The sequence below is a fragment of the Aedes albopictus genome, chromosome 1 (assembly GCF_035046485.1).
Source record: "Aedes albopictus strain Foshan chromosome 1, AalbF5, whole genome shotgun sequence".
NCBI lineage: Eukaryota > Metazoa > Arthropoda > Insecta > Diptera > Culicidae > Aedes > Aedes albopictus.
Genome location: NC_085136.1, coordinates 226078239 through 226093493, shown reverse-complemented (window position 1 = coordinate 226093493; position 15255 = coordinate 226078239). Strand labels below are relative to the sequence as shown.

Genomic DNA, 15255 nt, shown 5'->3' with positions numbered 1-15255 from the left:
TCCAGATGGTATTTTGCTGTAAATGCTTTTAAGAATCCTCCAGGAATTGCTGAATAATTTCTGTCAACAATGACTTGAGGAATTCCAGCAAGACTTCCAAGAGGTTTCCCACCACGAATTACTCGAGAAATCTGAATCAATTTCAACTTAATTTCTCAAAGGAATCTGAAGGTGATTTCCAATAAGAAAACGAAGAGGAATTCCTGAAACAATCCCTAGATACATTCTTAGAAGAAGCGCAAGAGAAACTCTGAAGGATGCTACAGAAGAGAAGTTACAGTAGTAGTTGGTGGATGAATCCAATCAATAATAATTAAATAAATCCCAACAAGAATGGCTAGAGGTAATCCCAGAAGAATTCTTTGATAAATTCCAAGAGGTATTACTAGAAGAACAACTTGAGGAATTCGTGGTTTTAACCAAGCAGGCATTTTGGGGAAATTTGAAGTGAAATTTGTGGAGGAATGTTTTGAAAAAAAAAACCTGTAAAAATCACAAAAATAACTTTTGTAGAAATTTGTGTGGACTGGGCATTCTAGAGTTTTTTTTTTTCGTATATGAGGTCCTGAAGGAATTCTTGAGGAAATGCTCAGAAAAATGCAAAGAGAAACTTTTGGAGGAATCCAAGAAAAAGTATTTTGAGAAATCCTCTTTAAATTCCTCCATAAATTAATAATGGAATTTCTCTCGAAATTCTTGCTGAGATTGCCCCAAAGGTTTCTCCAAAGTTTCCTTTACATTTGCTGCATGAAATTCCTCCAAGGGTTCCTATAAGAATTCCGTTTGTGATTTCTCCAGAGATTTTTCAAGGATACCTTTAGGAATTTCCTCAGAAACATCTCCTGAAATTCTTGCTAGGATTCCTTCAGATATTTCTACTATTTTTTTCAGGAATTTTTGCTGGAATTTTTCAAACAATATCAGCTAAGATTTCTTCAGTAATTGCTCTTAGGAGTCCACCAAGAATTCCTGGTACATTATCAGCAGGAATTGGTTGAGGAATTCCAATAAGACTTCCTGGTGGATTCTTTAGGAAATTATTGAATTAATGCCAAAAAAGTTTCTGAAGAAATTTCAAGTGGATCTCCGGCATGGACTACTGGATAAATACTAAAAAAATTTTTTTAGTTTGCAGTAATAATTTTTAGAGGAGTATTATAATCATTAAAAAATAACAAAATAAAGAGAATTTCACCAAAAACTCCATAGTCTTTTTGAAATTTTTGGAAGTTGAGATGCAGGCGCTGTACCGCTTGGAGCGTTAATCCAGTACGAAAAAAAGCAGAATGAGGTGTATTCCATCACAAAGAACACTCGAAAAATCCCAAAAATCCATAGAAAAACACAAACAATGACACATAACTCTTAAAGTTGAGCAAATAAGGTAATAGTTGGTTCGGCAAACTTTCCAATAATACCCTTTTCTGCAACTTTGTAGAAGACACCAATACTCTATCTTTATTTTTGAGAAAAGTGAATTCCTATCGCACTTTTAGGTGGATTAATCATCTAGGTGAAAATTTTAAAATAAAGAATATACTTAACAAACTCTTCTAAGACATCATACTTCTAAATTTAATATTTGAAGCCGCAAAAAAGGATTATGAATGCGAACCTTAGTATACAGTATGTAGCAGGTTCCTCCGGAGATTAGGTCCGGCAGCCTAAACGTCCGAAACTGGTTCCGTAGCGGTGGGATGCCCATAGCACAGAGCGACCATTTTATGGCCAAATACGTTTTACATTACAAATTTCATAATAATAATATGTGTGATATTCAATAAAATTGCCGAAAAATACCCCCGTGGCAAGGCATTTCTCAATACCCAGAAAGGGGGGAGGGGTCAGGGGGGATGCCACACCCAGATATTGGAAGACCAACTAACCGCATTCAATTTAAAATTGGTTTCAAATTTTTTGATTGTATGGTCTTTGAGTAGTAGCCGATTGAAAAAAGTGGTTCGTCTAGGGCTTTTGAGGGTTAATTCAAATATTATATAGTGCTTTAAATGAAGAAACAATACCGGAAACCGCTACCCCGACATCGCGGCCTTCACCTTTAAACTATCGTCTAGTCGCCCATTAGCTACAACCATTAATGCTTAACCAATTTGTATGTGCCTCGCAAAACTAATATCGCTTTAATAGTCACGTCCGATTTTGATTCCCAATAAATACACACTGTCACCAAACACAACTGGTTTGACCCAAATTTCATCAGGACGCGTGTCATGTGGTGGAACCCCGCGCAACAAAGATCTCCATCCGTGTCCATCCATTCGTGTATCCGCCAAAGTGATGTCCATCTGTGTATAATCTTCTTCGTTAGCAAATTGATTGTTTTATCGTCCGGCGGCCGACAAACATATGAGTAGCTATGTCATCGAGCATCCTTTCGTCGTCATCGTCATCCCGACGGAAACAGCCTCCCACCGAACCGAGTGATTCCATATTTGAGAAAACCAAACCTCTACATACAATGGGATATTTGGCAGGCTTTTCGTTTCCGCGGAGATGAGTGTTGTCGTACGCGTTGTATCTCTCTGTTGGTTTCGTGTCCTGTAAGTAAGTCAAAGTCAGCGGAAGATGAAAGAAAGAAAACCACATAACCGAACCTACTAACCACATAAGCTAAAACCAGCTATTATGGCGTGCTGCTTTAACATCCAGTCCTGGTGGTCTGGTTGGTGGTGGCGCCTAATCTACTGCTTCACTCGGACGAAGTTCAGCCGGTATCCTAAATTTATCCGACGATGCGATGTTTGACGATGAATGATGAGACATGTTGCAAAACTGTTGACTTGACGGTGACTGGACGGAAATAATGCAATTCCAAGCAAGTGTACGCATGAACAACTTTTCGATGCCGGTATATCAAGGAATGCGTGTCCAGCAGAGAAGGTCCCTTATCACAAATTCCGGCTTGCTACATGCCAGCTAGTGATGGTATCCATCCCTCCATTCGAAGAAAAATTCTATAATTCCATCAGACGACAAAAGTTTCGGTGGTTTATGCGTGGAAAGGGTTGTAATTCAGATTTGCTCCGATATGGCACGGTTGGTTTCTGGCATACTAACCGAGAAGGGTTTCCCGCTCGCTGTTTAATACCGCTTGAATAAAGTTGGAAAAATTTCGGAAGGGGATACTGGAAATAGAATGTTATCTCGAAACGACATCGGGACCACATAGTTTTGGTAGGGATTTTAAGCCGTGGAATAAATAATATAAATCAAAAAGACACTTTTGACCATTTCGTTGGACTCCAAGCGGAAACCGAAAAGAATTATCGAAAAGGTATTGAAGAGAATTGTGTTTGTCATTGTTGAACAATTTTAAGCTTTATGTTTGAAATTTAACAATTGTCAAAATAGTATAAGCGTCTTAAGACCTTAAAAGTGAACATCCTTGTTTGCCATTCTTCTTTTCACTTAGAGTTTGAGACTTTTTTGACAAGAAGCGCTATTCTAGACATTTTCGCTATAACTCAGGTAATGCTACATCAATTGACTGAACTTTTGTGTGTTCGTACAACAAGTTGACTAGTAAAACAGCATCTCCTGGTCGGAGATACATCACCAGTGTTCCACGAGAACGGTTCTAGCTTCGCGAAAGATTAACCAACCGAGCACAAACTTGTTCCAATAATGTACGTATAATAGATTGTCAAACAGTCATAGAGAAACTCCCGGAGGAGTTCCTGGAAAAATTCCCACAAGAGTTCCTGGAGAAATTTTCGAAGGAATTCCTGTTGGGGGTCCTAGAGGAAATCCTGGAGATATTTCCGGGGGAATTCCCGGAGGCATTCCTGAAGGATATCTTAGAGAAAGTCCCGGAGGAATTGTTGGATAAATTCCTGGTAGAATTCCTTTAGGAATCCCTGAAGAAGTTTCTCGGAGTAATTTCTGGAGGATGTCCTAGAGGAATTCCCGGAAAATTTCCTGAAGACATTCCTGGAGGAATTTCTTGGGAAATTCCCAGTGGAATTTCTTGAGGAATTCCCAGTGGAATTCTTGGAGAAATTACCCGTGGGATTGTCGGAGAAATTTCTGGAAAAAAATCCGGAAAAATCCTGAAAAAAATCCCGGATGAATTCCTGTAGAAATTTCCAGAGACATTACCGGACGGAAAACGGAGCAATATAAGCAATATTGTGGGGTGACAAAATTTGTCAAAGACGGTGTAAAAGTATAGCCTCTTGCACCACCGTACTCAACCGCATACTATCCTGCCAAATAGCTTTTAGCTTGCTGAACAACTATGCTGAAAACGGAATACTTCTTGTTCATTAGGGTGTTCATACAAGTATTTTTTGATACTAGACGGACACCAGATACGTCTTACTTTCTCTTAACTTTCGGAACAATTTGCTGGACGTTTTCAGATTTTTGAGATAAAATTGTTTGAACGTTTTGATTGCTGGTGTCACCTAGCGTCACTATTGTCGGATAGATCTCAACCTGCTGAACAATTTTGTCATGCTTTTAGCTCACCAGAGTATTGAGATATACGTGTTTAAATATTTTACACAAGGTGCCACCTAGCGAATAAATCACGAATCAAATACTCAACTATCAGACAGTTTTTAGTTTGCTGATGTAATTTGTTTAAGACGGTATCATTCTATCTTATCAGGTTTCTGAGATATGAGGGTTTGAACATTTTCTACATTGGCGCCGCCTAGCGGCCGAATCGCGAACCAAAGTCGCCATTACCAGATAGTTCTAAGCCTGCTGAACAACTTTGCTGAAAACGGCATGCTTGTACCTCATTAGAGTATCGAGATATACGTGTTTGAATTTTTCAGACACAAGGCGCCACCTAGCGGTCAAATCCCAAACCAAAGACTTGACTATCAGACAGTTCTGAGCATACTGAAGAACTTTGCCGAAGACAGCAACACTCTATCTTATCAGGTTTCTGAATTATGAATGTTTGAACATGTTTGACACAGGCGCCGCCTAGCGGCCAAATCGCGAACCAAAGTCACCGTTGCCAGTTAGTTCTTAACCTACTGAACAAATTTGCCGAAGATACTATACTTCTACCTCATCGATATCTTGAGGTATACGTTGTGCAAAGTATGTGGCCAATTTTGGTACCCCAAGACAATCCGGAGTAACTCCGGAACCATGTGGACCAGGCACCCATGTCCCCAGCATCCTAAACTAGAAGAATTTTCGGGAAGTTGTGAAAATTTCATCAAAACCCATCGAAAAACAAAAAAGTTATGACCTTTTTTGTGCTTTTCCGAAGGTGAAAAATATACGTTGGCTGGATAAAGGTTAAGTGAGGAAGGTCGAGAGTATCGCGTTGTTCTTTGCTGTGCATGCATCGCTCCTGTAAGGGGAGAGTATCGCATAGTCGATCGCGTTCGCTATTGTCTCGTACGAAAACAAAACCAATGCACGCATGGATGTTTATTTTTTCTGTATCTATTAGCTTAAACCTTATGTACCCGGCTACCCAGCGCCCATTTAAAAAGCACGGTGTAGAAAAAAGCAAAAAGTTTGTCGAACACATAACGATTGAAATCATCCTTCATATATTTACTCAACAAGATCTGCAAAGTTCGTCACTTCAAGTGTCGGGAAAATTTTTCAATAATTTTGTTTAATTTTAATTGACCTTCACGTACCGACCCCCAACATCTCATTTTCAAAATGCTGACATTTCGTCAATTTTCATTTTTTTGAAGTCACCCTCTATCGATCATAAATTAATGCAAGTTTATTACAAAGAAGTGGCCATGCAATATCCGGAACCATTCCGGAGATATTCCGGATTGTACTGGGGTCAAGGGGGGCCGAAATGACTAAAAATGATTATTTCGTGTATTATTGTGTTTGAACCATCGATTTTCAGCGCAATTTTCACAATAAAACACAACTGCGATAATCAGTTTTGAATAAGTTGACCTACCAGGATCACCGTGACAGGTTCTGCGGGGGCCTTATTTGGGACACTTCTGGTTTTCATCCAAAATATGTCGTGCGACATATCAAACTTCATGATTTCGAATGACTGAGTCAGAAACGATACCCTGGAGTATGTATCAACTAATATGGCAACCTCGGAACATCTAGCATAGGTTCCACGGGGGTGACATCGGGGACATTTCTGGTTTGCAACCAAAACATGCCTTGCGACGTATCAAACTTATTGATTTTGAGAGAATGGGGCAGAAAAAATTGACTGAAGTATGTAGCAACTGATATGGCCGCTCCGGAACACCTGAAACAGGTTCCAAGGGGGGCCTCCCAAACACAATAACACACGAAATAATCACTTTTAGCCATTTGGTTAAACAGACCCCTCTCTCACCCCCTGACCCCAGTACAATCCAGAATGTCTCTGGAATAGTTCCGGATATTATATGGTCATTTGAGTGTAATAAACTTGCACTTGATCGATTGAGGGCGAATTCAAAAAAATCGGATGAAAATTGACGAAATGCCAGCATTTTGAAAATGAGTTGTCGGTGGTCGGGTATGTGAAGGTTAAATTCTCCTGTATTTTTGTACAGTCCACCATCTTACGGTGTTGGTCACATTGATTTGATCCGTAATTATGCGGCAGTATTTTGCCTAAGTTTGTGCGGTCCGTCACTGTTAGTGACGGCACATTGTTTTGTTTCAAAATATCGAGCTCCTGCCAAGCAGCATATTGGTTCACCAGTCCTCCCAATTGCGAGGTGACGCAAAATCTTTTTCATTCCATAAAATTGTTTTGGTCTCACCATTCTTCTAAATTGTGAGGTGACACATTTTTTGTGTATATTTTACGGTTGCATGGATCGCATCGCTTGCCAAAGTGTATCCTTGATCTATGCGACTATCAATCCCTCCTTACTAACAAAACTCCTTCCCCTAAAAACAGTGGAGGGTCCTGTAGTACATGCAACCTCTGTAGCAACGGTTGTTGAACTAACATTCCTTTCCTTCCCCGGTAGGCCGTAATGACGAGGCCAGCGCCGTATTGACCCAATAAAGTTTGAGTTCTCGAAACGTGTACATTGATTGAGGGTGGTGGCAAATCCCAAGCCCCAAGCCTATTGGTTTTCTGTGCAATTCCGCTAGCTCAGGTCAATCACGGAGTAGCAACTACGAAGCGTACGGTCACCAATGCAATCATGCTCATGTTTTGGGTTCCAGATTTTTAATCGTCTAGCCATTCTTCAAGTCTACGCACCACCTCCGCTGGAGTTCCCAGACGATGTGGGTGATTCCAGCCAAACTCATCCCTACACATCCTCTGGACATCCTACACATCCTTGTCCAGAGTTGTGTCCTCCCCGCATGTGGCAAACATGCGGTCACGTATTGTGTGAAAACGCGGGCACATCAACAAAACGTGTTCCGCCGTTTCCTCTAAACCAGCACAAACAGGGCATTCGGGAGAGCCCGCATTCCCGAAACGGTGTAGATACGGTCGGAATGTTACTTACACCCCCCCCCCCCCCCTCCCATGGCGCCTATTAATCTACCCTGGGATCAACTTATGGGTTCACTTTCCTTAGGTGGAACTGTCCCACGCACGCTGCCATTTGACCGTGGAGGTCATCCTGGCTGTTCTGCGTATGCCTCTTGTGCCGCGCATTTCGAAGCACTGCATGTTCTCTTTGATAAGGATGCCGATAGGCACCAGACCAGTGATGACGCAGAGCGCGTCATGTGACACGGTACGGTACGCGCTCGCAATCCTCAGGCACAGCAGCTAGACATCACCCGGGACTGTGCTGCAATCGCTGTGGAGGCTCTTTTACAGGCGTAAGCAACGTGGCTACCGAAGGTGAGCTTATCGTCGACCATCATGCGCTTCGATGTGATAGTGTAATCGTCTACACTAATCATCGCTTGCTGCTTCGACTTCCGGTTGTCCCCAACCATCACCTCAATTTTGTGGTGAGCCAACTCCAGTTTCCTGGACCTGGAGCTGGACGCCTCCACAACCCCGATCGAGTGGGTGGTAGTACACTCCAATTCTTCGATCGTCTCGCCGTGGACTTCGAACGTAATGCCGTCAGCAAAGCCAACAATCTCCACTACCACCGGGAACTCTAACCTCAACACTACGGCCTACATGACATTCCATAACACCGGACCCAGGATGGAACCGAGCGGGGCTTCTGAGGTTATGTTAAAGCACTTCTGACCCACCTCTGTGTCGAAAAATAGTACTCGATTCTGGAAGTTACTTCCGAGGATCTTGTAGAGGTACTCGGGTATCTCCAGACGCAGAAGCGCATCAGCAATTGTCGGCCAACTGGCGCTATTAAACACGTTCCTTACATCCAGGGTCACTACTGCACAGTAGCGAATTCCCCTTTCTCTTACGCTCGAGAGCTTTTCCGGCGGTATGTGTAACCGACAGGATAGCGTCTACGGTCGACCTCCCCTTCCGGAAACCGTACTGGCTGTTCGATAGTCCATTTTCACCCTCGGTGTGCCCCAACATTCTATCAATAATTTTAAAGACAAGATGATTCACTCTATTGAGCATGATTTTTTCGAGCAGCTTTCCCGCCGTGTCGATCAAGCATATTGGTGTATATTCCGACGGGTCTCCGGGTGATTTCCCCGCCTTTGGCAATAGAACCAAGCTTTGACTCTTTCATGCTTCTGGGAATAATCCCTCGTCCAGGCATTTCTGCATAGCAGACCTGAACAATTCGAGAGCCTCTGCAATAGCTATTTTTAAGGCCTAGTTCGGAACGCCGTCCGGACCTGGGGCCTTGCTTACGCAAAGGGACTTTGCTATCCCCATAAGCTCCACATCGGTGACCCTCTCGTGATCCCTTGTTCCCATCCTTCTAGCACGGGCCAGCCTTTTCAGGCCCACCCTTCCCAGCTTTCCCGGACAACTGGCTGGGGTCCGACTTGCCGGCATTACTGCCGATCTTCGGGGTAAGTATTCGCCTGGCTTTGCGGGTACCGCTAGACACCTCCTCAGCTGACGGCTGCCTCACCCGCTTCAGCGAGTGCTTATCACGAGCAGTCGCATCCATCACATCTTTTGGACTACCTGCGAAAGCGAAGGCCTCCGTCTGAGTAGACGTCGTATCCTTTTCTTTCACAGGTCCCGTCGCTGCTGCAGTATTCACGAGTCTTACGTTTTCCTGCTTGGCATCGTCCATCGACTTACGAAGTCGCAACAGGGCCGTTTTCTGGTCCTTACCAATGTAATGTTGGACTTCGTGGACGCAAAGTCGATGATCTTGCCAAGCTGCTGCTCAGCCGCCTCGATTGCGGGCATTCCTTCTCTTTTTTGGTTGACGGCCCTCAACAAGCAGGCTCTATCCAGTATTTCTAACGGCTGGGACCGGAGCGGACCAGAGCTCCCACGCTGGAGTTGCGTGCGCAGTTTCCCGCACCTACATCCTCGCTTCTTTTTAGCGGAGACCCCGCCAACCCACTCCTTGCGAAGGGATTAGCATCCCCACTACCACTACCTCCTACGTTTTGATTTTTTTTATTAGAATTTTTCATTATTAATCCCACGAGTAGCACGAGAAAAGAGGTCAACAACGCCAGAGCCCTGCATTAACGCGGTTAGGGACGAAATACTGTGGGGTAGCCAGGTACCCCACAGGCTTCGTTAATGAACGAGCATCTTTTTCACCCCTCGATCATTCAATTTTCGCACGGGTCGCTTGACACCTTGAATTGGGGTTTGTAGTCCTATTCTTAGTCGGCGACTACGCGGCTGACACGCAAGCGGTGGGATTCGTCGGGACTATAATTCCTGCTGCTCCCTTAACTGCATTATCTTGCGAAGGTACGAGTGCGGTACTGAGTTGAACGCCTTTTTGTAGTCGATGTACGCCATGCTCAGGTTCCTCTGCTTTTCGGTGGCTTGACCCACAATGAATGCAGCTATGGTCACCTGATCATTGCAGCATTGCTTGTTTTCGCGACACCTTTTTGTTCCTCGGTCATCACGTTGTTGGCATCGCAGTTGGCTTGTATCACTATTACCGTTATTGGTCTGTTCTTTGCTTGATCAGCTGTTTTTTGGTCCTTCGGCAGAAGATAAGTGATACCCCTGAAAATGAACTATGGTGGGGTCTTCCGACAACCGCCCCTGGATCATCTTGAATTTTTTTATGCCAAAACAGTACATGAAATTGGGTCCTGGTGCAGCCTAATTTGTGGTATATCGGGTAGCCTCACGTATATCTCATGTATAATGTGAAATTACTTTTTTTTCGCTGTAATTTTATCAAAATTGTATCAAGATTGCATAATAATGTTAAAAGTTCTGCTGGTCTGATGGCTTTTTGATAAAACAATGATTGAACAAGAGGATCCAACTGCTTTTCTACTCAATTACCTACCTGAGGTTTTCGCATTATTTTGTTTTTCCATTAGCATTTTGTCTTGACTAGAGTTTGATAATTCCATACATCAAAACAAATTGCACCCCTTAGAAGAGGTAAAAACTTCTCTACGTATCAGTTTCAAAGAACTTTCTGTGAAAAACACGGGTCTCGATCTGCTGGAATTTCCCTGAGTATTTCTATAACTGTTTCAAAGCAAGCTTACTTCTGACAGAACTTGCTTCTCAGTTTTGTTTTTGGGCAATCTCTCAATATTATTTGAGAGCATTCTTTGCCTATTTTGCATTCGCGTGTTATGCTTTTTACAAAATGCTCTTGGGTTGATAACGAATGGAAACTAAACTCCCCTGGCCTGGCATCCCCTGGATAATCGCGGCCATAACAACCAGAATAAAAGCTGACATTTTAAAAGTAATGAAGCAAACAAGTTGAAATGTTGCAAGTTCTGAAGATTTTATCAGGTGGTAATACAGTTGCCACTGCCTTGTTAAGTGAAATAAAATATCAATTTTATTGTAATTCAACGAAAAACTGGTGAAATTCTCTGCCATTTTCAATGTCCTTATTGTGATGACTTGCCGAATAATCTTTTGAAAAACAATGAAGAAATTCTTAAAGATATTCAGAACTCAGAGAATTTGGATGGTACATTTATTGAAGAACACTAGTTGGTTCATGGAAGATATTACGTAGATATTTTCAAAAAAAATATCTCTGTTGGGTTTAAGAATTGAATAATGTGTAAAAAAAGCTATGGACACATTTACTGATAAATGTTAAGAGGAATACCCAATGATATAAAAAAACGATCAATTTCTGGAGAAATACCAGAAGGAATACGACATAAGTTTGACGCATTGAATAATGTTTCTAAAATATAATCATAGCCATATATTTTTTTTTCTCGTCCCTCCCTGACCGAAAAGCTTGCTACGTATTTTTTGCCTGGAAATTTGCTGTCTAATCGGCATTAACAAAATATAACAATCATGCTTCGAGCAAGCAGTCCGTGAACATATCCATAAAAATGCATCTTAAACATCAACAAGGTCATTTACTTTCAACTCAATATCCTAAGGAACCTGATAGTCTTACGACACGACCTCATTGATCTCATACCCCCTTATCTGAAATGAAGTTCTTCTATATGGTAATTACCCACCCAAGTGAATTTATTACCATTTTGACACTTTCTCCGGTAAGACACTTTTTTACCATGTTCGCCAAGTTTACGGGGACAACGACGGTAGCCCTTGCGGCGCTACATGTCATCCATGGCGGCGTCACAGCAGCAGCAGTAGTTAATTGTATGTTCATTTTTGCCGCTGCTCATCCGAACGAATCGGCGCCAATTTTCATGTCGCAATAAAAATTATAAGCGATCATTAAAGCTTGCCACTAACCTGTCAGTGGCAACGGCGTGGCAATCTGTAGTGGGACAGTAGTTGGCAAGCGTCTTCATCATCTGGGGGGAAGTGATTTATTGTAATGGTGCAATAATACGACACGCATGGCACAATCTTGCAGGCTCCATCACTTGTCCGTCACCCCGGGCTAGAAGGCTCGGTAATATGCGCAAAAAGATCAGTCCGGTTATTGCTGGACAATAAATGACTTGACTTGACGACGCACGCACGAACGAATCTAGAGGGATTCTTATTCAATGAGTAATCATTGTTGTTAGTTGACGAAACAGACGGAACATGACACCTCATCATTCAATCGTCAAACACATTAAAACCTGAAAAAAACTGCTTCCCCTACCAAACATGACTGACACTCGCTTTCCCTTTCTGTATCTCTTCCCAATAAAAAACAACCAACCCCAATCCTGCTTGCGTGCACGGTCTCGAACCCGACCCCAGTCCGATCCTATTGTTTGCCGAGTACAGCGTCGAGGAGTACCCGGACGGAAGTCGAGCTCCCGTATGCCTCACGAAGGCCTCCAACGTGTGGACGGTGACCTTCTTCCTGATGACCATATCGTTGTTCTTCCTGCTCCCGCTGGTCATCCTGGTGGTCCTGTATGCCATCATCGCCAAGAACCTGATCGCCAGCAACAACTCACGGATAAAGATCCGTCTCAGCAAGCCGGAACTCAGCTACAAGGCCCGGAAGCAGGTGGTTCTGATGCTGGGCGCTGTAGTTTTAGCATTCTTCACCTGTCTGCTTCCGTTCCGGATGCTCACCCTTTGGATCATCATGGTGTCCGAAGAAACATTCCAAAAATTAGGCGTAGAAAAGTATTATAATTTACTGTATTTTAGTCGTATAATGCTCTACCTCAATTCGGCTGTCAATCCGATACTGTACAACCTAATGTCGTCCAAGTTCCGCAAGGGTTTCCTGCGGTTATGTCGCTGCACGAGCCTCTGGAGACATCCCTTGCGACGACGGGGTGGGAAAGTACGCGGAAGGTCGGCCACATTCACAACCACCACGACCTCGTCCTATTTGGCGAGCTCATCGATTCGGAAAAGCAGTGAAAAGTACACATTATCGTTGGACGATTTACGCTTTCAACAGCTTCCCCTCTGCCCCAATGGTATCCCATTAGCTACGGCTGATAGTGGCGATCCGCGGGGTAAGGATGCGTCTTCCATCGTCGTAGCCGTCAGTGATGACGACGAAGAACCCTTCCAGCTTAGTAGATTCTATCGGATGAACCTCCTGCGGCAGTATTCCACCCCGCTGCTGCCGTGCTACGGAGACAGAGGAGCATCATTACCTTCGACGACCGAACCTTCGTCAGGGATCAATAGCAACAAATCTGTCGAAAGTGCGGTCAAGCGTCAGTTTAATGTGACCTTCAAAGAAACGGAAAGACGCAAAAATAACAACAACGACTCCTCAACCGGCAACGGTGAAGTTATCCTGGTGGAACCGGGGTCGGCCTGGGGTAATCTGTTTAATCCGTGGAAATTGAAATTTATCCGGCAACCGACGACGACGACGATGATGCCACAAGAACAAAGACCATACGACTCACGTGTTGCCACCGACAAAACCGCTGCTGCCATCATAGGGGTAGACAGAAGAGGGCTGCCAGCAATGGGTCCCCGAACGAAAAAACAAATGTCACTCGATGAAAGTTTGCTAGCGGCGCATGGTAAGCACTGCTCGGTTGAAAGTGGTTCTGCGACCAATGATGTCTAATGCGGTGTTGAAGAAGTAACTGCGGGGTCGCTTGCTAGATTAGTGGGGCTGTCCATAAACCACGTGGTCATTAGGGGGGGTTTGGCCAATGACCATTTTGTATGAACAAATAAAAAAAATTGTATGGACAAATGACCACGCGGGGGGGGGGGGGGGGGGGGGTTGAAAAGTCCCAAAAAAATGACCACGTGGTTTATGGACAGCCCCTAGATCTCATTACATGTTTTGGTTTTGTACTTGAGACTGAGACTCTGCTACAAGTGAGATTTTGGTTAATTAGGCAATTGACAGTGTCCGAGCTCTTGAAATGAAATTCACTGATTCTTCTACTGGGCAACAGACTTGTTGATTTATTTTGAAAGCGCCAGTCTGATAACACCGATTAAAAGTTTTGTAGAATTAGTAAAGCATGTAAACGACGAGAGCTCGCATTTTGGGTCACAGAAGTGCAATGCAATATTCAGAGTTGAAGTATTGATGAAGCTCCTGCATATTTTTTTTTGTTAGGACAGGCATCTTGAATGTGCCTAAATGCAATGGCTTTGTGCCTGACCGCATTCAATACGAACGAATCGAATTCAACAAAACGAAATTGCTCATCAACTTTAAAAATGTGCTGATCTGCTAAGCAGAATACCCTCTTCGAAAAAGTGGAATCACTTCCTTTTGGCAACATCATACACGGTAAAAAATCTACACGCTCGATGTAAGGGAAAAATCCATTAACTTTTCAACATCCCAATCAACATGATCAGCAATGTTTTTCCTTTGAAATCACAATGCTGTCAGTGTTGATTTCAGAACCAAAACAAACCCACCGGTGAAATTAACTGAAAATCACTTCGATTTGCACTACTTATAAAGCAGTACGATCCAAAGTGAAAAGCTATTGGTTTGGTACACGGTAAAAAATCTACACGCTCGGTGTAAGGGAAAAATCCATTAACTATTCAACATCCCAATCAACATGATCAGCAATGTTTTTCCTTTGAAATCACAATGCTGTCAGTGTTGATTTCAGAACCAAAACAAACCCACCGGTGAAATTAACTGAAAATCACTTCGATTTGCACTACTTATAAAGCAGTACGATCCAAAGTGAAAAGCTATTGGTTTGGTAATGACTGTTTTGGACATGAAAGTAAATATAGATGACAGGTGGTAGAAAGTGTTTCGCTTCGATACGCACCTCTCTAACAAATGTGAGGTAGTGTAGTGGAAAAACAGATGATCGTGAATCTCAAGGTCCTGGTATCGAATCTTGGGTGAGGTGAACACTTTTTTTTTAAATTCTAGTTTTGAAATCAAAACATTGTCAACTACGAATTGAAGTGAATTTCCATTTAAATTGAAGAGGCATTAAATGTTCTTTTTCGAATGATATTTAATTGATAACAAATTGATTAGACAGTAGTGCGAATTCAAGTGCCAATCAGTTTATATCAGAGTGCAGATTTTTTACCGTGTATTCAAAAACTATCCCGTCCTTTGATAAATCAACCTAGATCGTCAAATAACCACAATATTTTCGCGACCCCACAGTAACTCCAGCTCCGCTACGTCATCGGTGGTCCGTTCACATTACAGTTTACTGATTACAATGCATGGTGCATCGTATTGTGATAGATTTCCCTCAGCCCACCTGCATCTTCCTGCCACCATCATCGCCACCCACTTAAACATCCAGCGAGAGTATGCTATTGACATCCTGGTAACACAAAACGGTTTTACATCACAAATATGCTGTAACACCCCATCATCA

At 42.9% G+C, this 15255-nt stretch overlaps 1 protein-coding gene across 8 annotated transcripts in view; it reads left to right on the top strand.

The window, feature by feature from the left end:
- The window catches only part of LOC109410067 (growth hormone secretagogue receptor type 1), a 484121-nt gene that overhangs the window by 408552 nt on the left and 60314 nt on the right, over positions 1–15255 (top strand). The window contains exon 7 of one of the 8 annotated variants that reach the window (XM_029856844.2): positions 12203–13534. The exons of the other annotated variants lie outside the window; for them this stretch is intronic. Within the exon in view, the coding sequence (XP_029712704.2) occupies positions 12203–13493 (1291 nt within the window). The 3' untranslated portion in view covers positions 13494–13534. Of the gene's footprint in view, positions 1–12202; positions 13535–15255 lie in introns of those variants that run through there. 8 annotated transcript variants of the gene reach the window in all.